Source organism: Pteropus vampyrus, unplaced genomic scaffold (assembly GCF_000151845.1).
Source record: "Pteropus vampyrus isolate Shadow unplaced genomic scaffold, Pvam_2.0 Scaffold385, whole genome shotgun sequence".
NCBI classification, from domain to species: domain Eukaryota; kingdom Metazoa; phylum Chordata; class Mammalia; order Chiroptera; family Pteropodidae; genus Pteropus; species Pteropus vampyrus.
Window position 1 is genome coordinate 8,036 of NW_011889166.1, and position 27,100 is coordinate 35,135.

The window sequence follows — 27,100 nt, forward strand, 5'->3', positions numbered from 1 at the left end:
TTCTGGACAGTCTGTTGTATCCATTCGCCTAAATGTCTATTTTTACACGAATACCATGCTATGTTGATTACTGTAGTTTTATAAGAAATTTTGAAATCCAGTAGAGTAAGATCTCCTTTTTCTGCTTTCTCAAATTTATTTTGGCTGCTTCTTGGGAATTTGCACGTCCATATACATTTTAGAATCTGCTTGTTACTCTATTACAAAGCTGGACTTTTATTGGGGTTGTATGGACTCTACAGAGGATGAATTTGGGGAGAACTGACAACTTGATGACATTGAGTCTCTGGACTCATGAACGGTCTCTCTCTCCAGTTACTTACTTCTTTAATTTCAGTCAACAAAGTTTTATAGTTTTCTATGTAGAAGAGTCATAAACATTTATTCAATTTACTCCTGAGTATATTATTGATGTTATATTAAATGCTCATTTTTTTCAATTTCTGATTGGAAGAGTCTAATATATTGGCATACAACTTATTTCTGTAACTCCATCTTGTTAAATGCAACCTCATTAAACCCACTTACCAATTAGCGTTAGGGGAATTTTTAGGTTCCATGAAATTTTCAACAGAGATGTTAGCTGCTCAATACAAATATAGTGCAAGCCACATGTATAATGTTCAACTTTCTAGCAGCCACATTAAAAATAAGTAAAATTGATTTTAATAATATATCACATATAGCCTATTTTTCCAAAATGTTATAATTTTATCATGTAATAAGTAAAAATAAATTATGAATAAAATGGTTTACTTTTTTTTTCCGCATACTTCATCTTTAAACGTCAGTGTTTACACTTAGAACACATCTCAATTCAAAGCAGCCACATATGAAGTGTGCAGCAGCCACACGTGGCTACCATGATGGGCAGTCTCCACTCAGACAGGTAAAGCCAGCCGAAATTCTTATTTTCTAGCATGTGTGTCTTTTGTTTCTTCTTCTTGCCTTTTGTGCTGGCTGGGACATCTGGTGCCATCTTGAAGGGAGGTGGTGAGAGGGATCATCCCGACCTCACTCCTGATCGCAGATGAGAGCATCCGGTCTTTCACTATTAATTCTGATGCTGTACTTTTTGTACAACTGACCTTTATTGGCTTGAGGTAGGCCCTTTTGATTCCTAAATTATTGAGAGATGCTATCATGCATAGGTGCTCTATTTTGTCAAATGCCTCCTCTGCATCTACTAGAATGATGACATGTAATGCATTTATTGAAATAATCTGCTAACGTGATGAACCGCATTCATTGATTTTTGAATGTTAAACCAACTTTGCATTATGGAGATAAACTCCACTTGGTCAATGTGTGTGTGTGTGTGTGTGTGTGTGTGTGTATTTTTTTTTTTTTTTTTTTGGTGAAGGATTGTTTTGCCTGTGTTCATGAGAGACACCGGTCTGTAGTTTCTTCCCTCGTACTGTATTTGTTTTTGGTGGCTTCATGGCATAAGTTGGAGAATGTTTCCTCATTAATTTCGTGGGAGAATTTGTGTAGCATTGGGATTATTTTATCCTTAAATTTGGGTATAACTCACCAAGGGCGACATTCGGGACTGGAGTTTTCTTTGTAGGAAGATATTTAACTACATATTCAAATTATTTCACACATAGAGGGCTATTCAATTTATCGATTTCTTTTTTTTCTTAAATGAGCTTTGCGAGTTTGCTTTTCAAGGAATTTGCCTATTTCATCTAGACCGAAAAATGTATTGGCATAAAGCTGTTTATCCTTTTAAAGTCTGGAGGCTCAATAAAGGCAATCCCTCTTAATACTGATAATCTTCTCTATTTGTTTCTGAGCAGTCTGGCTCTAATGTTATTAATTTCATTGATATTCTCGAAGAACCAGTTTTGGTTTCATTGATTATCGTTTTTCTGTTTACAATCTCCTTTCTTCTAATTTATACTCCTTTTTCTAGTTTCTTAAATTGGAAGCTTAAGTTGTTGATTTGAGTCCTTACCACTTTCGTAGTAGAACATTTAATTCTATGAATTTCTCTAAGTGCCATTTTAAGCCCACCCCACATCACGCCCCATCAGGTTTTCATTTCATTTGGTTCAACGTATTTTCTAATTCCTCTCATAATTTCTTCTTGGACTCATGGGTTATTTAGAAATGGGTTGTTTAGTTTCTAATTATTGATTCATTTTTCAAATGTCATTAATTTCTAATTTAAGTCCATTATGGCCAAAGAACATCCTTTGTATAACAGTAACCCTTTTAAACTCAGTGAGATTTTGAGGATGGAGAATGTGGTCTATCTTGGTAAACGTTCCACATACATTTGAAAGACCACATACTGCGTTGTTGGGTGGAGCGTCCTATAAACACCCTTCGATCCTCTCGTTTGGTAGTGCTTCTCAAATCTCCTATGTCCTTATTGATTTTCGTATTGTCCCATCCGTTATTGAGATGAGGCTGTCGAAAGCTCTGAGTATATTTACACGTCATGTATTCTGAATCTCTGTTATGAGATGTGTAGGTATTTGGAACGATTAGGTCTTCTCGATGAACTGTGTCCCTTTGCGCTGAGAAATGTCCCTCTTTGTCACTGGAGCTTGCTCCCCAGGCCCTGTACCAGGAATTATTCCATCTGCTCTTCCCCGGAGGCTCTTCCTCGGCTGTGGTAGTTCCCGCCCGCCTGTGTTCCCTGGTCCTACATGGAGACTCCAGACTCTGGAGCTCGCGTGCCGTCCCTTTTCCTGCAATGCTCTCCTCTGTCCTCTGCAGTTTTCTGTCCTGAGAATTTCAGTGCCTGTGCTTTTCCGAACTCTGTGAAATTGTTGGGTGAGGATGGTATTAGTGGCTGCTGAGAAAAGGAAATTCGAAACACTGAATACTAGAGAAGCTAAGTGGGGTGTTGCTTAGCAACTCTTAATAGGAAATAATTCAAACTCCGAATTTATTTTTTCTCTGCGAACTTGCTGTTCTAGCCTGGAGCCTAGAATTCACTCCCCTTCACGGCAGCAGCGCACCTGAACGCTTGCATAGGTACACACATGTTCCCAACTGGAGAGTGACAGCCTGGATTACTCACCGGTTCCCATAAGTACGTTTCTCTGGATATGACACCAAGATTCAAGGCCAAAGATGCTGCAATTCTGTTACAAACACAATCTTTCACGCAATCATTTGGCAAACACGAGGGACACCGAATGCAGGAAGCCCTAAGACGACCACCATCGAAAATGTCACCTTTTAAACTGTGTCAATAACAGATGTTTTGGAAGCCTGCAGAATATTTCTCCTCCTTTGTAAAACAAAATTCCAGCTTTTTCAGAAAAATACTACACATTCCAGACCACAGTCGTGACTTCTTTCAAGTTCAAGCTGACTTTTACACGAGTGCTTCCAGATGCTCTGAGAGCGACACACACAGGACCAGTGTCCTTGTGATGGTGGCCATCCCACAGGGCCCGTGAGCCATCAAGCCAAGTCTAGGACAGCATCCAAAGCCAGCGCAGCTTCTCCCAAAGCAGGAAGAAGCCGGTGCTGGGTTGGACTGCACCCCAAGCTGGCATCCTGGCCAGGGCCATCTCAGGCCCTTCGAGTCCGATGGGCTTTTCCTGCGGGAAGGAAAGGTCTATCGAAGCGGAGACAGAACCAGAGAAAAGCAGCAGAAATAACTGAAATTACGAGAAATCCGTTTATGAGGAAGAGATGTTAATTTCAGTATAAAAGCATCATTGGTTTCCGACAATGACACTGACAAACATATACACACGCACATTTGTTCCTTGGGCCAAACATGTCCCATCTCCCTTAGTGATTCATCTGAGGAATGAAAATACTTCCAACCGGGATTCTGTGCTGACAATTCAAACCAGCGACACCGCGGGCATCCCTGAAGCTAACAGCTCCCTCTCCGTAAAGTTTTCCCAAATAACAGTTAACCCAAAAGCAGTACAGATAGAACGATCCAGAATTCCTAAATGCCTTCCTTCCTCATCACACAATAATTGATCCTTTGCCAAGTCGCAGCAGGAAACTGCACCCAGCCATCAACAACAACGGACATACAGATGATGGGCGACCATCACAGAGCCAAAATGCCACGTTCAAGTTCTGGCTCTCTTGCTGGCTGTGCGACTTTGGGGAAGTTGCTTAACCTCTCTGGGCTTCGGGTTTCTCACCTGCAAATGATGGTTCTTACCTCACAGGGTTGTATCCATCAGATAAGTTCCACACATAAAGTCCTTGAATAGTGCCTACCACGTGGATGGACCAAGGGGGCAGAACTGTTTTCTATCGCTAGTAGGGTGGGGAAGGTGAGCAGACCCATGTGCTGGGTTTATACTTGTTCAGCATCTCCACAAGTATTTGCAATGTGATCCCTACGTGTGTGACACTGTTCTATACACTAGGAACAGAGCGGCAAACGAAAATGCCCACGAAGCCACCCAGTCTGGCACGTACACTGACGTACGGACAGGGTCGGAGCAACTGCAGAAGCACAGAGGCGAGAATGGCTGTCTGTTCGATGGCCGGGCGAGAGCTGACTTCCGATGCCACCTCGAACCAGGGCCTGTGCTCCTCTAAGAAAAAGAGCAGGAGGACGGAAGAAAGAGGAAGCAGAAAGGTCATTCCAGAAACACCGACAGAACCATCCCTCTGAGCAACGTCGAGACTGGGAGACCTGGCGAGGGGCGCAGTCAATCCCCGGTCCCCCGCTCAGCCAGTGGGACTTCCACAGAGCTCTGGCTGGGCCCCGAGAGGAGGAGGAACACAGAAATGCCACCTGTGCCCCAAACGGCGGGAACGGGGGGCAGCGCGAAACAATGGCCCTTCAGGCCGGTCCACGCCGCGCACTTTCTTAAAATTCACATTTCGCCAGTATGTTCTTCGCCATTAAAAACAATAACAACAGAAAAATTAAAAATCCTCATCTTCGTTATTAGTTAGAATAATTTTTTAGTATTACTTTTATTCTTCTCAGAGAATAATGTGCTCCTGGGCATTAACTCCAAACGCCCCGGGGGGAGTCGCCGAGGTGCCCAGAGCGGTCGGGGGTGGGTTCCTCGCACACGTGGGGTCGGGCGGGATGCTCTGCTCCCGTTCACACGCTGCCAGGTCCTCTGCGTGCTAAGCACGCTCTGTAACGGCATCCAGGTGACAGCTCTAGAGGAAAAGCAAACTGACTCTTTACCACGTCAAAGCCTATGAGAGGCCTTTATTTTCTTGGATTCTCACCCGTTTTCAAGAAGACGAAGGACGTCTGCACACGGATGTCCCATTTTTGTAGGAAACACGCACGGGCGCACGCTGAATGTCAGGCACCCTTTGAGATCATAAGACAAAGAAAGTCTCTTCTCCCTGGAGCAAAACGTCAGCCTTTCAAGTCAATAATTTAACAAATCCATATACAATAACTGCGGCTTGGTCTCTGTGCCAAGGTGGAAACAGAGCTGTCAGCATGGACGAGATTGTTTAACTCCATCCGACGAGCTCTCGGCATGGGGAAGCAGAAAACCGGAGTCAAACGCAGACCCGTCGGACTCACCCTCTCGTCCCCATGCGGCCGACCCAGCATCTCGGTGCGTAAGCGTCGGCCATCCTGGGCGACTGTCCACCTGTGCTGGGAGTCACATCTCAGAGGGAGGGTCCTAAGCCAGCTGTCACCAGCTCAGAGAAAAGGGATTTGTCTTGCTATAAATTCATGAAGTAAAACAGCATCTAAAAGCTGAGGCTTCACCGAGTGAACCAAACACATTACGAAAATGGATCGAGCAAGAAAGACTCACTCGATGTCACGCATGGAGACATTTCCATGATTCAGACAGCAGAGGAAAGCCGAGCTCCCTAACGCACACACGTTCGTTCACGCTGCTCTGCTCATTTACGTGGCAACACGACCTTCTGGTCGTCTTCACGCTCATGAGCGTGGATTCGCGCACAAGAACATCCCTGATTCTCGACAGACACTGGTTCGGAAGTGCGTCAGAGCTTCCGCAGCATGGGTTTAATCCCAAGGGGGATCTGAGTTTAAGTGAAGTCGGCACCAAGAGCGGCCGTCGCGATCTAGGACGGGGGACCAACTATGAGCACGACACGCCACAGACCGGTGTGCCTTCCTACAGCGGGAGCTCGTCCACGTCGGGGACGGTGCATCTTCCCTCCTGTGAAACGACGTCTGTCGTGAGTTGCACTGTGTCCCTCAGAAGCACATGTGGAAGTCCTGACCCCAGGCGCCTGCGAATGTGACCTTATTCAGCAATAAATTCCTTGCGGAAATAATCAGGTTAAGATGAGAACAGCGGTAAGCCCTGGATCCCCTAGGATGGGTGTCCTTCTAAGGAGAGGCACACAGACAAGAGTGGCATGTGATGAGGGCGGCGGAGATTGGAGTGACGTGTCTACCAGCCGACAGACACCAAGGATCACGGGCAGCCACCAGAAACAGAAGAGGCAAGAAAGACCCTCCGCTAGAATCTCCAGAAGGAGCATGGTTCTGCCCATGCCTTGATTTTGGACTTCTGGCCCCAGCTGGGAGACACTCTCTGTCAACCTCGATGAAGCCTCATTCCATAGGATTTACCTATCAGCAAGGCCCCACGTTCCAGAGACTTCCGGACAGGGATCATTGCTATGCTACGTAACTGCACTGCGTATGGTGTACGCATCATACACATTGCCACACGTTCCCTCCCGAAAATAAAAAGTATCCCTTTTACTTGACCTAACAGAACAGAGAAAACGAATACCTTACGTACCCCTCTACTAATTTTAAGCTCAAAATCATTCAAGCCTTTTTAAATCATTCAGAAACATGAGATGGAATCCAGTGACAGCACCACCTGACTGTCTCATTGGCATCTTATCAGTGGGAAAGGAACAGCACAGACACAGGGCGCATCCGCGCATCGGTCCAAGCGAGAAGCGAGCAGACAGGACCTCCATCCAAAACAGACACTGCCACCCAACAGCTGGAGCCAAGAACTCTGCAATCTGCCACCCTACTTCCCTCGGAGTTTTTGGAACCACCAACAAAATATCATTTATGAGTGTTTTGTTTTTGTTTTTTTTTTCATCCAAGAGGCAGCTGTGCAGAACAAATGTCCGCTGGGTTGGGGAGCTGGCAGCCAGGGTAGGAGGGACTCCAGGATGGGGGGTGACATGTGCTGCATTAAAACATCGCCGCGGGAAGGCTCCGCACGCATCCAGGGCTGTGAGGGCAGGTCACCTGATGTGGTTTATTTTCCATTTTCCTTACTGCTCCGGTTATAAACCAGTCTCCCTTCTGCCTGCCTGCCTGCACTGCCTCAGCGCCACACGCTGCAAAATCCCTCTGTTCTGCCTGATCGAATCCGGCACCACCACACCTAAGTCACGCCCTGGCAGCTTCGCGCAGTTCCACTCTCTGAGGGCTTTAGGAGCTAGTTCTTTAGAAGGCATCATTGGGGGGCCATGTTATATAATACAGGGTTCCTCAGACCTCGCACCCCTGACATTTGGGGCTGCATAATTCCTTGCGGGGAGATGATGAGTGACATCTCTGGCTTCTACCTACTAGAGCAGGGGTCCCCAAGCCGCGGGCTGTAGACCAGTACCGGTCTGTGGACTGTTAGGGACCGGGCCGCAGAGCAGGAGGTGAGCAGTGCGCAAGCGAGTGAAGCTTCCTCTGCATTTGCAGCCGCTCCCCAGCACCAGCCGGGAGAGCGAAACCCTCAAAAAGAATACAACGGACGTCTAGCATCACCGCCTCAGCTTATCAGGTGTTAGATTCTCATAGGAGCCCAAAAGGTTGGGGACCACTGTCCTAGATGACAGTAGTATGCCCCCAGTCCAGGTTGTGACCATCGAAACCATTTCCAGACATAGACAAATGTCCGCTGGGGGAAAGACCCCTCCCGGCTGAGAATCACTGGCATCGTGACTGAGGGCCAGGCTCCGGGGTCAGAACCCCGGGGCTCGAATCACCTCCTCCACGCGCAAGCAGCCTGGCCGTCCGTGAGCGAGGCCCTCGCCACCTGTGTCTTTATTTCCACACCTGTAAGCATGAGCATGGTGGTGTCCCCCTCACGGAGCTCTGTGGGATGAATAAGGTTACGTAAACAGGGTCGGGCGCCGTCCAGATGATGCCCGTGCTGGCCGTTCGCACTCTGTGTCCGTACTGGAGATGCCGACGGCTGAGATGTACACTCAAGCCGCCTGCGCAGTGACAAATTTACCTTACCCGAAGAGAGGTCTGGCCTTGGCGCTGAGCAAAGGAAGCTATGCCAAGGCCCCTCCTAGATAAGAGCGTTCTTGTTCGTCTGAGGATTTTGGCCAGCACAGTTTAACTGTGATTTACGACAGAGGCCTGGGGACATGCTGCATTGGCCCTGCCTCTGGAGAGGCTGGAGACTGCAGGCCGGCCATGCAGGCAGCACGTGACCGAGCCCTAGTAAAAACTCTAGACACAGAAGTGTCGGCTGAGTTTCCTCGTTAGGCAATACTCCACACGTAGTGTCACGTATCACCGTAGAGAGAGTGACCGCACAGGGAGAGGACACTGTGAGTCCCACAGACTGTAGTTCTACTGGACACTTCCCCTAGCTGATGCGGATCTGTACGTTCTTCGTAATAAACCATAACTGTGAGAGCAAGATGACTTTCACTGAATTCCGTGAGTCCTTCTGGGAAGTCATCGAACCTCAGGGTGGGCTCGGGAAGCCCCCGACTTGTCACTGGTGTCAGCGGTGAGGGTGGCCTCATGCGAAGCGCTCCTGCTCATCCTGACAGCAGTGCTGGTTGGACCACCTCCCGATGGGTGCGGTCCTTGAGCACCGTGAGCTGCTATGGCACTTCTGGAAGGTCACATGAGGGGCCCACCCGTGTGGTGCCAATATGAAAAGATGCTAGACTTTTATGGTTAATGTGACAGACTACTTGTATTTTAAATCCGCGTGCCTATTGAATGGGGCAAGCGTGTCCAAGAGGGCTGGGCCAGTGGAGGCATGGGACCCGAAGTGTCCCTCTTCCAGCACGGCGCATGAGCAGGCCCATGGCGTGAGGCAGACACCCTGCCCAAGCCCCCGACCTAAGAAGAGGGGCCGAAAATAGCTGCGACCTGCTTGGCTGTGGCCTTTTCTGAGCATCGAGCAAACACAGCTGTGCCCCAGAAACCGCCCAGGCCACCAGCTGAGCTGGCCACCCCACCCACAGTGTCAACAGGGCTGAGGTTTCACGCAGAAGCCAGTCCTTCCTGGGGCCGTGGCAGCGTGAGGATGGCAGCTGGAATATGGGTGGGGTCACACCTGAGGTCAGGCGTGCGAAAATCCCACTCTACATTAGCTTGGAAACAGCCATATCAAAGCACACAGGAAAAACGGATACGGAGATGCTCAGCCAGCAAACACAACGCCTGCGAGAAATCATCTTGGGAAAACGTAAGTAAAGCGACTATGTGAGGACCTGCTCGGCACTCGATTCTCTCTCTCCCTGGGGGGCTACAGACCCCAAGGCTTGGATGACAAGGTTGAAGCTAGTAACTCGTACCACCATATCTGCAGCCAGGACCTGCCTGTGCCCTGGACGACACGCCACTGGATCCAGCTGCCAGCAGGATACACCCAGGTGGCAGCGGCAAAAGGAAAAGTCCCCTCGTTAGGCTGCACAGTCATAAAGACCTACAGTCCCCCCTGTGAAGCCTTATCCGAGCCAAAGGCCCCACCAGCGTCCACATAAAGAACTGTCGGTTCCCAGCAGGTATGAACACAATCCCATCGATATGACATATTCATGCTGATACCAAATCAGTGTCTCAGAAGTCTGTCTTTAAGGAGGATGATCTGGTCATCGAGGAAGAGTTCAAGGGCAACTACCAGTCTCAGAGTTAGAGGCACAGGTCAGGCTCCCATCCCAGAGGAGTCCTGGATAACAGGAAGCTCAGGGACCTGGAGAAGATGGAGCCACCAAAACGTGGTGAAAACCCAGACTTTGCCAACTAAAACCAGTGACAGGTGAGACCCAGGCCTGCACCCTGCCTGCCAGCAGGACCGACGAGTTAAAACGGGCATCGCGTGACTTCGGGCAGGAGGTCGCCACTGAGACAACTGTTTCGAAAGACTTTTTTTCTCAGCTGACGCTCTCCTGTTCAGGGGCACGTTCACAGAATTAAGTATGTCACCAACCAGAGCACCTAAGGAAAAGACAAAAACCATTTCAACACCTTACCTGGTCCCAGGGAGAGACGGTGCCTCCAAAACACATGAACAAGTGTGCCATGGCGACGAGACAGAGCCATATGACCACAGAGAAGAGGCGGAGCAGCTTCTTAAACACGGACTCGATGCACACGAGGATGAATATCGCGAAGAAAATCGCCAGGGCGGTGGGGACCGTGATCAAAAATGCCACGTGGTCTTCAACTTCCTAAGAGGAAAAAAAAATACATTGCGAAAGTCCATGGCAGCAGTGACTTATGTTATCAAAATGTTCTCGGCGTTCATCGGTGTCAAAATAGATTGGATTTTAAAAACTATTTGGAAGTAAAACAGTTCGAACTTTTGAAAATGTAATTTTCCTATTAAATAGCCACGTTGTTCTATATAAACATCCCCGTATTCGATATTTAAATTCTGAAAAATAGCTATGTCATCAAATTTAAATTTTCCCTGAAAAATGGAGAAATGGATTTCTTTCCAAAGTAAATGCAAAAACACATAATATCGGGATAAAATAAGGCAACCAACTTCACTGCCTGCATCACAGGATAAGAAACGCCCTGGCCATAGAAAATTAAGTCTTCCAAGTGATTTGAAATGTTTTATTTTTAAAAGTCTAAAAACCACCTTAGTCTCTACGGTGATGAGCTTTTATTTTAATGCACGGCAATTAATATAGAAAACAAGAGAGTAAGAAATACTTAGAAGAACATGCCATCTTTCCAGTTTCCTTCCTCACCCCTCTTGGGCTCCAGGAACAAAAAGAAAATGCACATTATTAGCCTCTTACTAACGCATGTTTTTAAAATCCACGTTTGCACACTAATCCTCATTTCCTATGTATCTCCCCCCACCAAGGCGCACTATTTCAATTCTGCGCCATTTGGCAGAATGTAAGCAATATCACGCTTCCTCTGATCGTGCAAGCACATGTTTAAGTTTTAGCTTCTGCAGAGCCTAACACTCGCACCTGGCCAAGCAGAGGCGCACTGTGGGACGGAACACGGTTCCAGGTCCTTTTTTTTTTCGGCCAGGCAACCCTTAATTGACCTCACAGATTGCAAGGACCTTGTCAGCTTACAATCCCTTATTTTTTATATTTTACTCCTATAGCACCTGGCCTTTCTAGGTGGTCTCCCATCCAAGTACTAACCAGGCCCGACCCTGCTTAGCTTCCCAGATCAGACGGGATCGGGTGCATTCAAAAATGGCATGGCCGTAGACCAGTCCTAGGTCTTGAATCCTCACCCAACATGTTTAGTTACCAAAGCACCCAAAGGAGATTCAATCAAAACAATCCCCATGGCCAGGACGCTGAGAGCTTCCATCAAAGTTTTAGAATATTAAAAATCACAGAAAAGCGGAGACTTATAAGGCGGCTCCTTCCAATACTGGGGCCTGGTGAAGCCCTCCCCTTTTCTGGTGGCACCGGGTTCACCGGTCGCACGAGCAGTTATAACTTCACCCTGGAGATGGCCCCATCTGGACATCAAGCCACAGGGAGGTGGAGAAGCAGAGCAGATGAGCCAAATAACCACATGGGGTCCGGGTTACCACTCCAGGGGCACGGGGGGGACCTGGGCCCATTCATGACGACCCATTTCCCTTTCTCTCTCACGGTTAGATGAGTGTCAAGAGAAATGACACTGGAGAAATGGCACCTCCGCAGACACTAACAGGTGCATTCGTGTGCTAAGCCCTTTTGCGCATAGTAACCTCTTTAATACGACAGCCCTGTGGGGGGCACTGGCGTCGGCAATCCTGCACCGGGGAGAAAACCGAGGCGCCAAGGATGAAAACGAGTTGCTGTAGGTCGACCGAACCAGCGAGGGAGAGAGAACCCAGACTCCGTCTTGGCGTCTGTGCTGCCCTGCCCTCTGGTCGTGCAGACAGGGTGGGCGACACCACGTGGGACCAGCCCCTGAGTGGCCAAAAGAACACATTTCCAGAACTGGCAGGAGACAAGAGGATCAAACGAGATGTTCTCGCCCTCCCCTTCATTGCTATTTTCGCCCGTGATGAAGTGCCTGAGTTGTGCCCTTACCCTCAGACACAAACGACGGTCATCGCGAAAGGGTATCGGGTATCCGCCAGCATGTCCGTGTTCCCTCAGACACCGCGAGTCAACGTAAACGTGGACATGACAGCGTGTCTGTTGGGGATAGCGAACTTGATTGAGATCTCCACACGCATGGAGCCATGAAAACCGATGTTATTTTAAATCTCCCTAAATAAACTTAACCGAGCTATGGACAGAAAGCTAACCAGGGAATTACCAGGACAGCTGTGTTCCCAGTAAGACTTTGCGCTTATTTCATTAGCCCAGGAGGGGAGAAGCAACTGTTGACTTTATTGGCTCTTATTTCTCCAGAAAGACTGAAAGTGGTCTAAAAATATGCATAACTGTAAAGTGAAAATCAGGAGCTAAAGGGACAGAGAGATTGCAATGAAGTCCTTCCAGGAAGTGGAGGACACACTGGGTCACCTGCAGGTGCATTTCCCACATTTCTCTTTCAAAAGATCTGACTGTGGACAGGACAAAGCCCGTGTCTCACCGCGCTGAGTGGGCGCAGGATAAGACTCGATACTGTCCTGGGCTTCAAACGTCCGAGTCTCCACCTCGCTTTTTTTCTTTTTTGTTCTTTCTTTCTTTTTTTTTTTTTTTTAAATCAGGGTCTTAGTTACTGGGAAGTGACTTGTCTGGGCTGCAAGGTGACTTCTCCATTAGGCATAGTGGACACAGTACTCAGGTCCCCTAATATTTTGAGAGATCCCAAAAGTGCTTTAATTTCTTATAAAATCAGAAAGAAACAAGCTTTAGGGTCAAAGAGTACAACTATCTCATGCTAACACACTTGTACACTGTAAAGGAGAATGTGTTTTTAGGGGTGAAGGGGCATAAGAAGGCCCCTCAGTCATAATGCAGTCCTGTGGGGGTGGTGGTGAACCCCTGCTCGCCAGGTTCACAATATTCCCAGGTCCTTGGCACACATCAGAGGAGGACATTCAGCTTCAAACAGTGTCCCCCCACCTCAATGGGTGAGCTGGTGCCCAGACGGCCAGCGGCTGAAGACGGTCAGCTGCTGCTCATGAGGTTCATGGTCATGGCCACCGTAAAACCTGAGCCCACTGAAGGACAGCAGCTCTTCTAGAAAGAGAACAGCCGTCAATTGATCCCGCATCTGCCTTTGAACTCCAAGTTCCAAGAAAGTTTTAATATAGACTTCTCTACAAAATAGAATCTTTTATAAGAGTGTCAAGGCAAAAACAGTAGAGTATTCACTGGAGAATGTATAAGCTTAGAAACCGCGCTCTTTCCCAGCCTCGCTGCTGCCATCACGCAATTTTCTTAAGGCTAAGAAAACTGAATTGAGGAATGCCTTCAGACCTCGGATGGCACAGTCTTCCCCCTTCCCCTGGCCCGTCCCCAGAGGACTGGAAGAAGGGAGCCACAAGGCGCACCCTGTTTCTGAAGCTGGTCGAGTTTTCAAAATCCAAAGTATAAAACAGAGTAGCTTAAAATAAAGCAAACTAAAACATTAAAAACATCCTCAATCTAAATTAAATATGTTTATGTACCCCAACCCTATCTCCCTTCATGCAAAAAAAAAAAAGACATAATGCAAACTAAATGAAATGTACTAAATTGTCATTATTACCACTAAAATGTGCTAAAATGCCTTTAAAATATGTCTTTAAAAAGGTTAAAAAAAAAACCATATAACACAGACTAAATGAAATGTACTGAAATGCCTTTAAAAGAGAGATGCTGAGCCAGTATCGCCTCCTGTAATGATAATGGTTCCTATGGCTCTCTTCAAACATTTTAGTCTTTCATTTTTGATGTATTTCCTGGTAATTTTAGATGGCTTCTAATTGGTAGGCCTATTTTATTTATTATGTGACCGCTCCTTTCTTACATGCTTTTTCATGGAGCAACAGATTATCTGTATTTTCATCCTTTTCATGTGTACTTTTCATTTTTTATTAAATAGTACTATTTTTCATTTAGACGGCAAAGGACAATGTAATGTAAAACACTGCTTTTCTATAAAATGATATTACAGTGAAGTGTTTTGAAGTCCCGTGGATTGCAGGCAGAAACCACTTCCACCTCTTACTGCCACGTGAGCCGGAGTGAGCTCTGACCACCCTAAGCCCATGTCTTCCCGTGAGTGGCAGTATAGACACGGCATGGCTGCGGGGTGTCTGTGCCTCGCAGATGCACCAGAAGTAACAGAGAATATTATCGTGATGACTAGCGCTTCCTTCTTTCTTCAAATCTCAGTACTTTCTCACCAAGGCTAGTCTGACTATTCATTATTAGAACGATGCCCATTTTGCATTCTAAATAATATTTTACTTTACTGCCATAAGTTATTTAGAAGTTCTCATTGGGCAAAAAGAAATCAACTTTTCACCTCAATATATATTTGACTGCAGGTGTATGTGTGTAGATATATATTTTCATTCATTCATATATAATATTATGTGTGTGTGATATAATAGAAAATATATTTTTCATTTTCCACATAGAATCATACTTTATTTACCATGAGGTGTGAAAAAAATAAATAAAACTTTTGATTCAAAAAAGTCTACGAAACTGTGATGAAATAAAGACCTCAATAAACGGAGAGATGGTCCGTCTACACGGATAAGGAGACAATATGATCAAGATGTCAGTTCTTCCTAAATTAATCTAGAGTCAATGCAATCCCAAGAAAATTCCCAGCAAGTTATTTTGTAACTATCAACACACTGATTCTAAAGCTTATATAAAGAGGCAAAGAGACCCAGAATAGCCAACCCAATGTTTAAGGAGAAGAATAAAGCTGAAAGCCTGACATGTCTTCACTTCAAGACTTACTGTAAAGCTACAGTAATCCAGACAGGGTGCTATTGGAAGAAGAATAGACTAATAGATCGATGGAACAGAGTAGACCCACATGAATCCAGTCAACCGATAGCTGGCAAAGGAATGAAGACTACTCAACGGAGAAAGGACAGTATTTTCAGCAAAAGATCTTGGAACATGTAAACAGGTATCTACAGGCTGAAAAAAAGAAAGTGAGTCTAGATACATACTTTAGACCTTTCACAAAAATTAACTCAAAATAGATCATAGATCTCAATGTCAAATGCAAAAATAATTCTGAAAAATTCTAAATGTCTCCCCCATATCCAAACGTTGGTCAATTGGTCATGCTGAACAATTCACGACATAGGAATTTTTTTTTAAATAAACACACAAATTATAGGTATGTGAAAGATGAACTAGTTTCCACTTGCTTCGAAAAGTGTATCATCCGCTGCTTGTAATTATACAAATGGCTCGTTACATGCACACACAAAAAAATATAGCCTAGGGTCTGGCCATATTTACTTATTCTCAGCTCCTATTACACAGGCCAGCATTCTCACTCACATTTTAAGAATGTGGATAAAGACATGAAATAACTGTGTTTTTACATGGGAAATGGTTCCACATCAGGCATTATACTTTAAAGCACCTCCCCATTTTTAGAAGGCATCTCTAGCCTCACAAGAGGAAGAAAAGGTCTCCAACTCCTCCTCTGGTCCCCTCAGTCCTCTGACCTCCACCCACCCACCCCACACACACTCACAAAAAAAGAGTGCCCATAGGCATGGAGCCAGGGGCAGCCAGGAAGAACAAAAGCCACCCTTACACTGCAGGCAGCAGGGGGCGCTGGAGATGCCTGGAGGCTGAGAAGTGCGGCTGCATCCACAGAACAGGTGTGGTGAAAGGAAGCCAAAGTAGACCTCAACTGGGGCACATCCCAATGACGATAGATGTCAAAACTGACAGCCTGAGACTACAAAATAGCTATCTATGACATGTTTAAAGAAATGAAGGCTGTAATTTCAAGGGTGACCCCACCACAGGAATCAATCAGGTATAAATAGAGAAAATGGAATTGTAAAAATTACGAATATAATCATGTATACAAAAGCTCAACAATTGGGTTACACAGAAAAAAAAACAGTTAAAAAGAAAATTAGTGAACTGGAAGATAAACTAGAGTTTAAATACAGTGCAACAAAGAAATATAAAGAGAAGAAAATTATAAGAAAGTCTAAGACACAAAGAATAGAATAAAAATAAGAAGGTATAGCATGTCTGACTGGAGTTCCTGAATTAAAAAATGAACAGATAAAATATCTAAAGATAAATCAGCTGGGGATCATCCATTACAAATAAAAACCAAGAATCTACAACTCCAGAATGCCAGTTAGACAAAAAGAAATATAAGTATGTTTACATAATGATAAAAATGCAAAATACTGGAGATGAAGAGAAGATCCTCAGAGTGGCCAAAGAGAAAGGAAGGATTGCCCACAAAGAACTGTGAACATGACAGCAGAAATGTCAACAGTGCAAGACAGTGACAGCGAACTACTGAGCACAAAATAACTGTTAACCTTGCATAGCCAAGAAACCAATTTTTTTTTAATGAGATCAAAAATACAAACATTTACATTTAATCATTTTTTAAAGCAGGAATTTACCATCAAGAAATCTTTCCTAGTTCTGGTCAAGATGGCAAAGTAGGTAAATGCTATGTTCACCTCCTACCATGACCACATCAAAATCAAAACTGAATGACAGAACAATCAATCTGAAGAACCACCTGAAGTCTACCTGAATAAAAGTCCTATAACTAAGGACATACAGAAGAAACCACAACGAGACTGGCAGGAGAGGCAGAGACACAAAACAAGCTGGCCTCACACCCACATGTGGCAGTTGAGAATCAAAAGGGATATCTCAACTGCAGAGGTTCCCCCTGAGGAGTGAGGGGTCCCAGTCCAGGGTTCCAGTGCCAGAGAGAGAAGTCCCCATTACTTCTGGATGTGAAAACCAGAGAGAATTCCATCTGTCCAGGTGAGACAGAAGGCTATTAGAATCCCAGGACCCAACCACAGACTCACTTGCTTGTAGGCACTCACCCTGGGCTCCGGTAGAGGGATAGCAGCCTAGGAGGTACTCAAGACATACAGGGAGAAATTGAGTTGTGTGGCTTCAGGATGAGGGCTGGAAGAGGGCTGCCATTGTCTCTGTGTTGAGCCCTCTTCCCACGCAGCCAGCAGGCGGCGCCATCTTTCCATTTGTTGAGCCTTCCCCCAACAAGGGCCAAATTTGAACCTGCATTGGCTTGGTGAGCTCCTTAAGCTTTGTAGCTCTTACCAGATAGACTCGGGTTCGTTACAGGCAGCAGCTGACCTTGGCCTACGCCACAGCCCCTCCCAAGAGGCCCCAGAACCAAAACACCCAGTGGCTGGCTTCAGACCACAACAGAACATCACCTGATTAGCATCACAAGCAGTATACCCAAAAGTAGTCTTGGCAGGCACGAGAGCCTGAGGGGGTCGATCTGGCTCTGTGGGGTCAGCCCCCACACAGCAGCTCGTATGCTGTAGTTGTTCATGGCCAACCCTCAAGCCAGTCAGCCTGATGGTCAATCTCACCCCACTGATGTGCCAACAGCAATCAAGATTCAATTACAATAGGAGGGCACACACAACCCACACAAGGGACACTCCTGGAGCACCCGGCTCAGGTGACCAGGGAGACTGAGCCACTTGGCCCCACAGGGCACCTACTACATAAGGCCACTCTACCAAGACTGGGAGACAGCAGCTCTACCTAATACAAACGCAGGGAGGCAGCCCAAATGAAGAGATGAAGAAACAAGTTCTGAATGAAAGACCAGAACAAAGCTCACGAAAAAAAAAACCAATATGGAAACGAGCAATCTACCAGATACAGAGTTCAAAACACTGGTTATAAGGATGCTCAACAGAGATCGGAAACATAAAAATGGAGATAGAAAACAAGCAAAAAAAAGTAGTCAGAAATGAAGAATCCACTAACTGAAATGAAGAATACATTAGAGAAATTGAACAGCAGATGCAGTAGAGGACCGAATCAGCAATCTGGAAGATAAGGTAACAGAAAACACCCAATCATAACAGCAAAAAGAGAATCCAAATAAAATGAGGACAGTTAAGGGGGCCTCTGCCATACCGACACTCACATCATAGGGACGGCAGAAGGAAAAGAGAGAACAAGGGATTGAAAAACCTATTTGAAGTAATAATGATGGAAAACCTCCGTAACTCGGTGAAGGAAATAGACATAGAAGCCCAGGAAGCTCAGAAAGTTCCAAAAAAGATGAACCCAAAGAGGTTCACACAAGACACATCATAATTAAAACGCCAAAGTTTAAAGACAAAGAGATAATCTTAAAAGCAGAAAGAGAAAAACAGTTAGTTACCTACAAGGGAGCCCCCATAAGACTGTCAGCTGATTTATCAACAGAAACTTTGCAGGCCAGAAGGGACTGGCACAGAATATTCAATGATGAAAAGCAAAGACCTACAACCAAGACTACTCTACCCAGCAAGACAATCCTTCAAAATTGAAGGACAGATAAAGACCTTCCCAAACAAGAAAAACACTTAAGGAGTTCATCACCACCAGATTAGTTTTACAAGAAATGTTAAAGGGACTTCTTTAAGAAGAAGAAGAAGAAAAAAACAAAAATAAGAACAATAAAATGGCAATAACTACATAGGTAGCAATAATTAGTTTAAATGTAAGTGGATTACATGCTCTAATCAAAAGACATAAAGTAGCTGAGTAGATAACCAAACAAGACTCGTACATATTTTGTCTATAAAAGACCCACTTCAGATTGAAAGACACATAGAGAATGAAAGTAAAGAGATGGAAAAAGACATATTATACAAATTAAAAAAAAAAAAAAACTGGAGAAGCACTACTTATATCAGAAAAAAAATAGACTTTAAAACAAAGACTATAAGAGACAAAGAAGGACATTTCATAATGATAAAGGAATTGATTCAACAAGAAGATATAACCCTGTAAACACCTATGCTCCCAACAGATTTGGGTGGCGAGTACAGAGACAGCCCTCGCTTAAGGTGTTCACAGTCACGTAGACTGTGGGCAGTCATGGAGGTCCAGGCAGCCTTCTGCTGGTCCTCACTCTTCCCTGCCCCGTTTCCTGCTCTTCTGCCCAAGTCCTGGTGGCCAGTGGCCAAGCAGACACTGGGCTACAGAAGCCCAGAGGTCGCAGCTACACAGAAGAGGCAGCTTCTCAGAGACCTTGCCATTGAGCCCCATCTTAATCATCCTTCGGGGGACTAGCCACGTTTGCCTTCACAAAGTTCCCTGAAAGCTCCCCACTTTCCTACCTGAACCAGTGTTTCATGAAGACTTCTTAGCAATTCTGCAGATAATTCTTCCTTTTTGGAAAAGCGGTTGCTGGCTTATTACCGGACCCCTGAAGGAACCAGACGTTGACCATGAACCGACAAGTCGCCAAGCAATCTGAGAGGCCCACCACTACCGGTGCCTTGGACCCTGCAGGCCGTGAGGTTAGGTGTGTGCAGAGGCATCCCATCATCGAGTGGACGTGGGATGCAGGAGTTAGGGCTCAGGTAGGTCTTAAGGTGCAAGAAAGTTGCAGGAACAAATGATATAGGCCGTCCTGCCACACTGCCTTCTCGCTCTCTGAACCTGCACGTCCTCATGAGCAGTCCCCATGCCCGGGGACTCGAAAACCCGGGTCTGGATTACAGCTGGTTCTGCGGAACACACTGTGGACACCCAAAAGGAGGTAACTGAAGCACCCCAGCTCTGAGCCCCTCGCACGCGCCATCCTCCGGAGATCCAGCCAGCCAGCCACGGCAGGCTGCTTATCCACGACGGAGGGCGCACACTTTGTTCTCACGTGAACTGAGCTTACTCTGGTCGTGGGGACGTGGGTTTGGCTTCCTTGTCCACAGTGCTTCTGTCCAAACCAGCACTGGAACTCACTGGTCTTGCCGTGTGCCGCCCCACCCCCCCTCATAGCCCTAAAGTCGCTTCCTTGACTGAAGGAGGGAATGAATTTCTGAAGACCCCGTTACCCGGCCTGCCTGGGGACACCACCTTGCGGGGTGGGGAGGGCGGGGAGAGTGTCCTCCAGGATATAGCAGATGCTCTGAAACAGCAGCCAACACATGGCGCCATTGTCCCATGGCCCATGCTCATGGCTAGAAACATGTCACAAAATAGCAATTCTCAGCAATCGATCAATAGATTTAGTATGATACTAACAAGATCGCCATACAGGTTTTTTTTTTTTTTAATATGGAGATTGACGTAGGTGATTGTAAGTATATAAGAACAAAAGATTGAGGGTGACCAAGGAGCTTTCAAAGGACTTGAATGTTACTTGCCCTCTAAATATAAATGCTTGTTATAAAGCTTTAGTAATTAAACTCTAGTAATTATACATGCTTTAGTAATTATAAAACACACACACAGTAATGCCTGCATGAAAACAAAACACAACAAAACCCGACCAATGGAACAGAATAGAGAGCTCCTAACAAACCACTCACAGAGGGGTCGATCTGGCTCTGTGGGGTCAGCCCCCACACAGCAGCTCGTATGCTGTAGTTGTTCATGCCCAACCCTCAAGCCAGTCAGCCTGATGGTCAATCTCACCCCACTGACGTGCCAACAGCAATCAAGATTCAATTACAATAGGAGGGCACACACAACCCACACAAGGGACACTCCTGGAGCACCCGGCTCAGGTGACCAGGGAGACTGAGCCACTTGGCCCCACAGGGCACCTACTACATAAGGCCACTCTACCAAGACTGGGAGACAGCAGCTCTACCTAATACAAACGCAGGGAGGCAGCCCAAATGAAGAGATGAAGAAACAAGTTCTGAATGAAAGACCAGAACAAAGCTCACGAAAAAAAAAACCAATATGGAAACGAGCAATCTACCAGATACAGAGTTCAAAACACTGGTTATAAGGATGCTCAACAGAGATCGGAAACATAAAAATGGAGATAGAAAACAAGCAAAAAAAAGTAGTCAGAAATGAAGAATCCACTAACTGAAATGAAGAATACATTAGAGAAATTGAACAGCAGATGCAGTAGAGGACCGAATCAGCAATCTGGAAGATAAGGTAACAGAAAACACCCAATCATAACAGCAAAAAGAGAATCCAAATAAAATGAGGACAGTTAAGGGGGCCTCTGCCATACCGACACTCACATCATAGGGACGGCAGAAGGAAAAGAGAGAACAAGGGATTGAAAAACCTATTTGAAGTAATAATGATGGAAAACCTCCGTAACTCGGTGAAGGAAATAGACATAGAAGCCCAGGAAGCTCAGAAAGTTCCAAAAAAGATGAACCCAAAGAGGTCCATACAAGACACATCATAATTAAAACGACAAAGAGATAATCTTAAAAGCAGAAAGAGAAAAACAGTTAGTTACCTACAAGGGAGCCCCCATAAGACTGTCAGCTGATTTATCAACAGAAACTTTGCAGGCCAGAAGGGACTGGCACAGAATATTCAATGATGAAAAGCAAAGACCTACAACCAAGACTACTCTACCCAGCAAGACAATCCTTCAAAATTGAAGGACAGATAAAGACCTTCCCAAACAAGAAAAACACTTAAGGAGTTCATCACCACCAGATTAGTTTTACAAGAAATGTTAAAGGGACTTCTTTAAGAAGAAGAAGAAGAAAAAAACAAAAATAAGAACAATAAAATGGCAATAACTACATAGGTAGCAATAATTAGTTTAAATGTAAGTGGATTACATGCTCTAATCAAAAGACATAAAGTAGCTGAGTAGATAACCAAACAAGACTCGTACATATTTTGTCTATAAAAGACCCACTTCAGATTGAAAGACACATAGAGAATGAAAGTAAAGAGATGGAAAAAGACATATTATACAAATTAAAAAAAAAAAAAAACTGGAGAAGCACTACTTATATCAGAAAAAAAATAGACTTTAAAACAAAGACTATAAGAGACAAAGAAGGACATTTCATAATGGTAAAGGAATTGATTCGACAAGAAGATATAACCCTGTAAACATCTATGCTCCCAACAGATTTGGGTGGCGAGTACAGAGACAGCCCTCGCTTAAGGTGTTCACAGTCCCGTAGACTGTGGGCAGTCATGGAGGTCCAGGCAGCCTTCAGCTGGTCCTCACTCTTCCCTGCCCCGTTTCCTGCTCTTCTGCCCAAGTCCTGGTGACCAGGGGCCAAGCAGACACTGGGCTACAGAAGCACAGAGGTCGCAGCTACACAGAAGAGGCAGCTTCTCAGAGACCTTGCCATTGAGCCCCATCTTAATCATCCTTCGGGGGACTAGCCACGTTTGCCTTCACAAAGTTCCCTGAAAGCTCCCACTTTCCCACCTGAACCAGTGCTTCATGAAGACTTCTTAGCGATTCTGCAGATAATTCTTCCTTTTTTGAAAAGCGGTTGCTGGCTTATTACCAGACCCCTAAAGGAACCAGACGTTGACCATGAACCAGACGTTGACCATGAAGTCACCAAGCAATCTGAGAGGCCCACCACTACCGGTGCCGTGGACCCTGCAGGCCGTGAGGTTAGGTGTGTGCAGAGGCATCCCCTCATCGAGTGGACGTGGGATGCAGGAGTTAGGGCTCAGGTAGGTCTTAAGGTGCAAGAAAGTTGCACGAACAAATGATATAGACACGCAAAGCCTCCCGCCACACTGCCTTCTCGCTCTGAACCTGCACGTCCTCATGAGCAGTCCCCATGCCTGGGGACTCGAAAACCCGGGTCTGGATTACAGATTATTGCGGAACACACTGTGGACACCCAAAAGGAGGTAACTGAAGCACCCCAGCTCTGAGCCCCTCGCATGTGCCATCCTCCGGAGATCCAGCCAGCCAGCCACGGCAGGCTGCTTATCCACGACGGAGGGCGCACACTTTGTTCTCACGTGAACTGAGCTTACTCTGGTCGTGGGGACGTGGGTTTGGCTTCCTTGTCCACAGTGCTTCTGTCCAAACCAGCACTGGAACTCACTGGTCTTGCCGTGCCCCGCCCCACCCCCCCCCATAGCCCTAAAGTCGCTTCCTTGACTGAAGGAGGGAATGAATTTCTGAAGACCCCGTTACCCGGCCTGCCTGGGGACACCACCTTGCGGGGTGGGGAGGAGTGGGGGAGGGTATCCTCCAAGATATAGCAGATGCTCTGAAACAGTAGCCAACACATGGCACCACTGTCCATGGCTCACGCTCATGGCTAGAAACATGTCACAAAATAGCAATTCTCAGCAATCAATCAATAGATTCAGTATGATACTAACAAGATCGCCATACAGGTTTTCTTTTTTTTTTTTCATATGTAGATTGACGTAGGTGATTGTAAAGTGTATAAGAACAAAAGATTGAGGGTGACCAAGGAGCTTTCAAAGGACTTGAATGTTACTTGCCCTCTAAATATAAATGCTTGTTATAAAGCTTTAGTAATTAAACTCTAGTAATTATACATGCTTTAGTAATTATAAAACACACACACAGTAATGCCTGCATGAAAACAAAACACAACAAAACCCGACCAATGGAACAGAATAGAGAGCTCATAACAAACCACTCACATATGAAATTCTGATATGTGACAGATGTGGGGAAAGGCATAACTAACATGGATCGGCAAATATTCATTCTCCACAAAGAAGAATACGTGATTCCCGACCACTCACTATTCACACCACATATACATCGTACATATGTGGTGCACGTATACATGTGCGTATATGCGACGAATGTGTGCGCGATAAAATGAACAGAAAAAAGAATGATAAACTACGTGAAGCTGACCTCTGAGGGCAGGCGGGAGGACGGGGCAGGTGCAACCTGCAGGCACCTGCAGACGGCCCTCCGTGATGGGAGACCTTCTCGTCTGCATTCACGGGCATTTGCTTTAGCATAAATTAAAGAACTGAATCAGGCAGAGATCGATGAGGCCTGTGCTCAAGAATCAAACCAAAGATTAACCAAGTTAATCAAATGATAAATTCCATTATGTATACCTGAAAGTCCAGTTCCAAAGAACATACATTAATATATGTTTGAATTAACCGCAAGTCAATGGTGGGAAAGGATTAGACATTAGATCCACCAAAAGTTAACTGTTAACCTTTCTTCCTTATCTCTCACTAGTATTCACCTGATCTCTTTAGCCTCTGATTTTTAGAGATAACATCAATAGCTTTTATTGGCTCTAGGAATAAGCTGGTCTAAATTCTTTTTTCTTTTACAATGTCTACAGATCACTGGTAGCTTGAATCTTAATTATTCTTCCCCTTATTTTGTATACAGCTTTTTAAAAAACACAAGATATTTAAAACACATATACAATAACTCATTCTTGAGGGGAGAGGCAAGCACGTAGAAATGAAAGTCGGCACCTCTGATCTCTGGCTGGTCCTAGCTATAACACCCCAACATCACTGTGTCCGAGGGAGAGTAAAGGACATTGATGGAAATAAGTAGAAGCTTAATTCTAAGATGTACAGTCAGGAACCACTGCCTTCTGTTAGGGGGTGCCCCTAGAGACTGGACTTATTCACAGAGCTCTCTCTGATGATGATAACCATCTTGAGAACTCTCAAGAATTTCAATGTTCTAAAAAAAAAAAAGCTATTGTATTTTACGTCGGTATGTTTAAAATGCAATAAATTATTCATCCGATACATATTTAATTGTGCTAATAATTGAAATTTCCCATTTCAAGCACCGGGCTTTCTTAGAGTGACTCAGTTCGACTTTGAGATATAACCGGCCGTATGCATCTCGAATCATCGTGACGCAGGCCTGAATCCTCATTCTTCCTTGTCCTGGCATCATCATTCATTCTAGGACCCTGGGCAGAGTTATAAAACCAGCTGGCAAAGCTGCTCCCAACGGTTTTTCAGGTTGAGACTTGCATTACTGTGTCCGTCACTGTCACCTGAGTCTAGCTCCTGGGGGTGGAAGCGTAAACCCAAGTAAAAAGCAAAAACAGAGAGAATTATTTGTAACGTTGCCAGCAACGGGTGAACTAATGAAGTCTTCATCCCAACTTCTCTCCTGATGATTTTTATTGTATCCTTTTACAAAGAGGGCATTGAAGCAACATTGGCAAAGCCTTGCTTAATCTGGTCAAATGGACCAAACATATGAGCTAACTCAACAATCCCTTTTCTCCTCCCAAGTGCACATGGTGGCTGCAGACCAGAATTGCCAGGTGTGTGTCACTTCCCTAGTTTGCTACCAAGGAATCACGTGGTAAATATCTTACATAACATTATCGAAACTAACAAAATTGAAAAATATGAAAGTTAATATTAGCATCAACCAAGCAAGAATTTTAGTGCTGAGAATGCTAAATTAAGTAAAAACGCAACTTTTAATTAAACAATCTATGCTTCTGTCTCTTTTTTAAATAACTTAAAGTCACATGCACAACATTGATCACAGAAACAGAAACACATGCCTGTTCTTTCATATTCATGTTTAAAAATCCTAGTACTCATTTAGTTTTCAATGAGAAATACAGCTACAGGAGACCTTGACAAAGAGACCCTGCTTGGGTACAAAGATAACAACCATGATCTACATTTTGGGGGTACAGTAGGTGCCCAGCACTGTGCTAAATGCTTCTATGATCCATCTCAATTCCCCACAGAGCTCTCCGATCCTGGTGGTGTTATTCATTTCATGTCACAGATGAAGTAACTGAGGCTACAACAGATAAATTAATATGTCAAGAATACTAAGTGACAAAATTGAGACTCAAATCCAGGTCTATCTATGACAAAGTTTTGTGCTCTTAACCTGTAGGCTACACGGTGGGAGACACAGCCGCTAAGCAAAACGTACCTACACCATAAATTATGCATGCTAATTAAGCACCTGCGAAATAGCAGTGCTGTGCAAATAGGGGGGTGCTGTGCTTCTCCCCTGAAAGACTGACAATTAGTTGAAGAGACAAAATAGATTCACAAAACTATTCTGATCGTCAGATGACAGTAATGCAGTGGTCAAATGATTTTGTATAGTCCACGAGCTTTGCCAATGTCACAGGCAGAAACCAGTGCAGAGAGGGGTGTTCAGCCAAGGCTGTGTAAGCTCAAGAGAGGCTGAATACACAGCTCAGAGAGGAAGAAGCTTGGAGGTGAGGGGTGTCAGGAGCACTGGGGGCTGTAGAGGACCAGGTGTAGACGTTCTTAGCCCATGGGGCCCAGGTCGACAGACACCTCAGGAAAGTCAATGGTAGTGTAGTGTATCACCACCACCCAGGGGGATGCCAATCCCAGTGCTGGCCCCAGCCGGCCTTAAGTAACCATCAGTGAGGGCAGGAAAGAGTTTTCTATGGCTTGTGCCCGTGCCGATATCAAGTGCTAGAAAGGACCAGTGTCCCAGCGGATTACGCGCAAACACCCAGCTTTGACGCACCCACCACCAACAGTTACTGATCAAACTCTCACAGTGGTTAATGCGACCATAAAACACCTTCGACTTAGTTATATGTCTGCTCCAACAGTGTAATTATCTTTTAAATGGAATGTTTGATTTTAAAACAGCAACTTTCACATATAGTTCAATAAGAATGGACTTTACATGCCACGGCATTTATGCCAGGGACTGCTCAGACAGCAAAAGCAAAGCCACAAGGGGACCTTCTGCCAAATGGGGAAGACACTGAGAATATTTAGCAGCATGAGAACAAGTGACGCCCACCTCGGTGAGTTAATTGTGGAGAACCCTCTCTAACCAGATTCTTTGAACATTAAAAGAGAAGAAAATGGAAAGTAACATTACACAAAATGAAGGTGAAGGATATTCGTATCAGCATAAAATTTCACCAAGGAAACTGCTTTGGGGACAGGACCAAAGCTGGGAATTCTAGACTTGCAGTGAGCTCTAGGAAAGTTCGCCCAGGAAAAGTCAGATGCCCTGCCGGGGGAGCCTGCACCATCACCATCACCACCACGGCATGTCCTTGAGCTTACTCCTTCTTTGGGTCTCAGTTTCCTCGTCTGCAGAATTGTTGCAGAAAAATCAGACCGGCGA

At 45.3% G+C, this 27,100-nt stretch overlaps 1 protein-coding gene and 1 pseudogene across 4 annotated transcripts in view; both read right to left on the reverse strand.

Annotated features, from left to right (window-relative positions):
* Positions 1–27,100, reverse strand: part of LOC111731569 (adenylate cyclase type 2-like) — a 34,854-nt gene that overhangs the window by 3,314 nt on the left and 4,440 nt on the right. Inside the window, exons 2-3 of one of the 4 annotated variants that reach the window (XM_023523226.1) lie at positions 10,156–10,353; positions 768–4,535 (exon numbers count right to left, since the gene is read on the reverse strand). In XM_023523226.1, coding sequence (XP_023378994.1) covers positions 4,335–4,535; positions 10,156–10,353 — 399 coding nt within the window. In that variant the 3' untranslated portion in view covers positions 768–4,334. Of the gene's footprint in view, positions 1–767; positions 4,536–7,673; positions 9,876–10,155; positions 10,354–27,100 lie in introns of those variants that run through there. The other 3 variants (XM_023523228.1, XM_023523227.1, XR_002777197.1) reach the window with 3 other exon arrangements.
* LOC111731572 lies at positions 11,250–11,369 on the reverse strand (annotated as a pseudogene).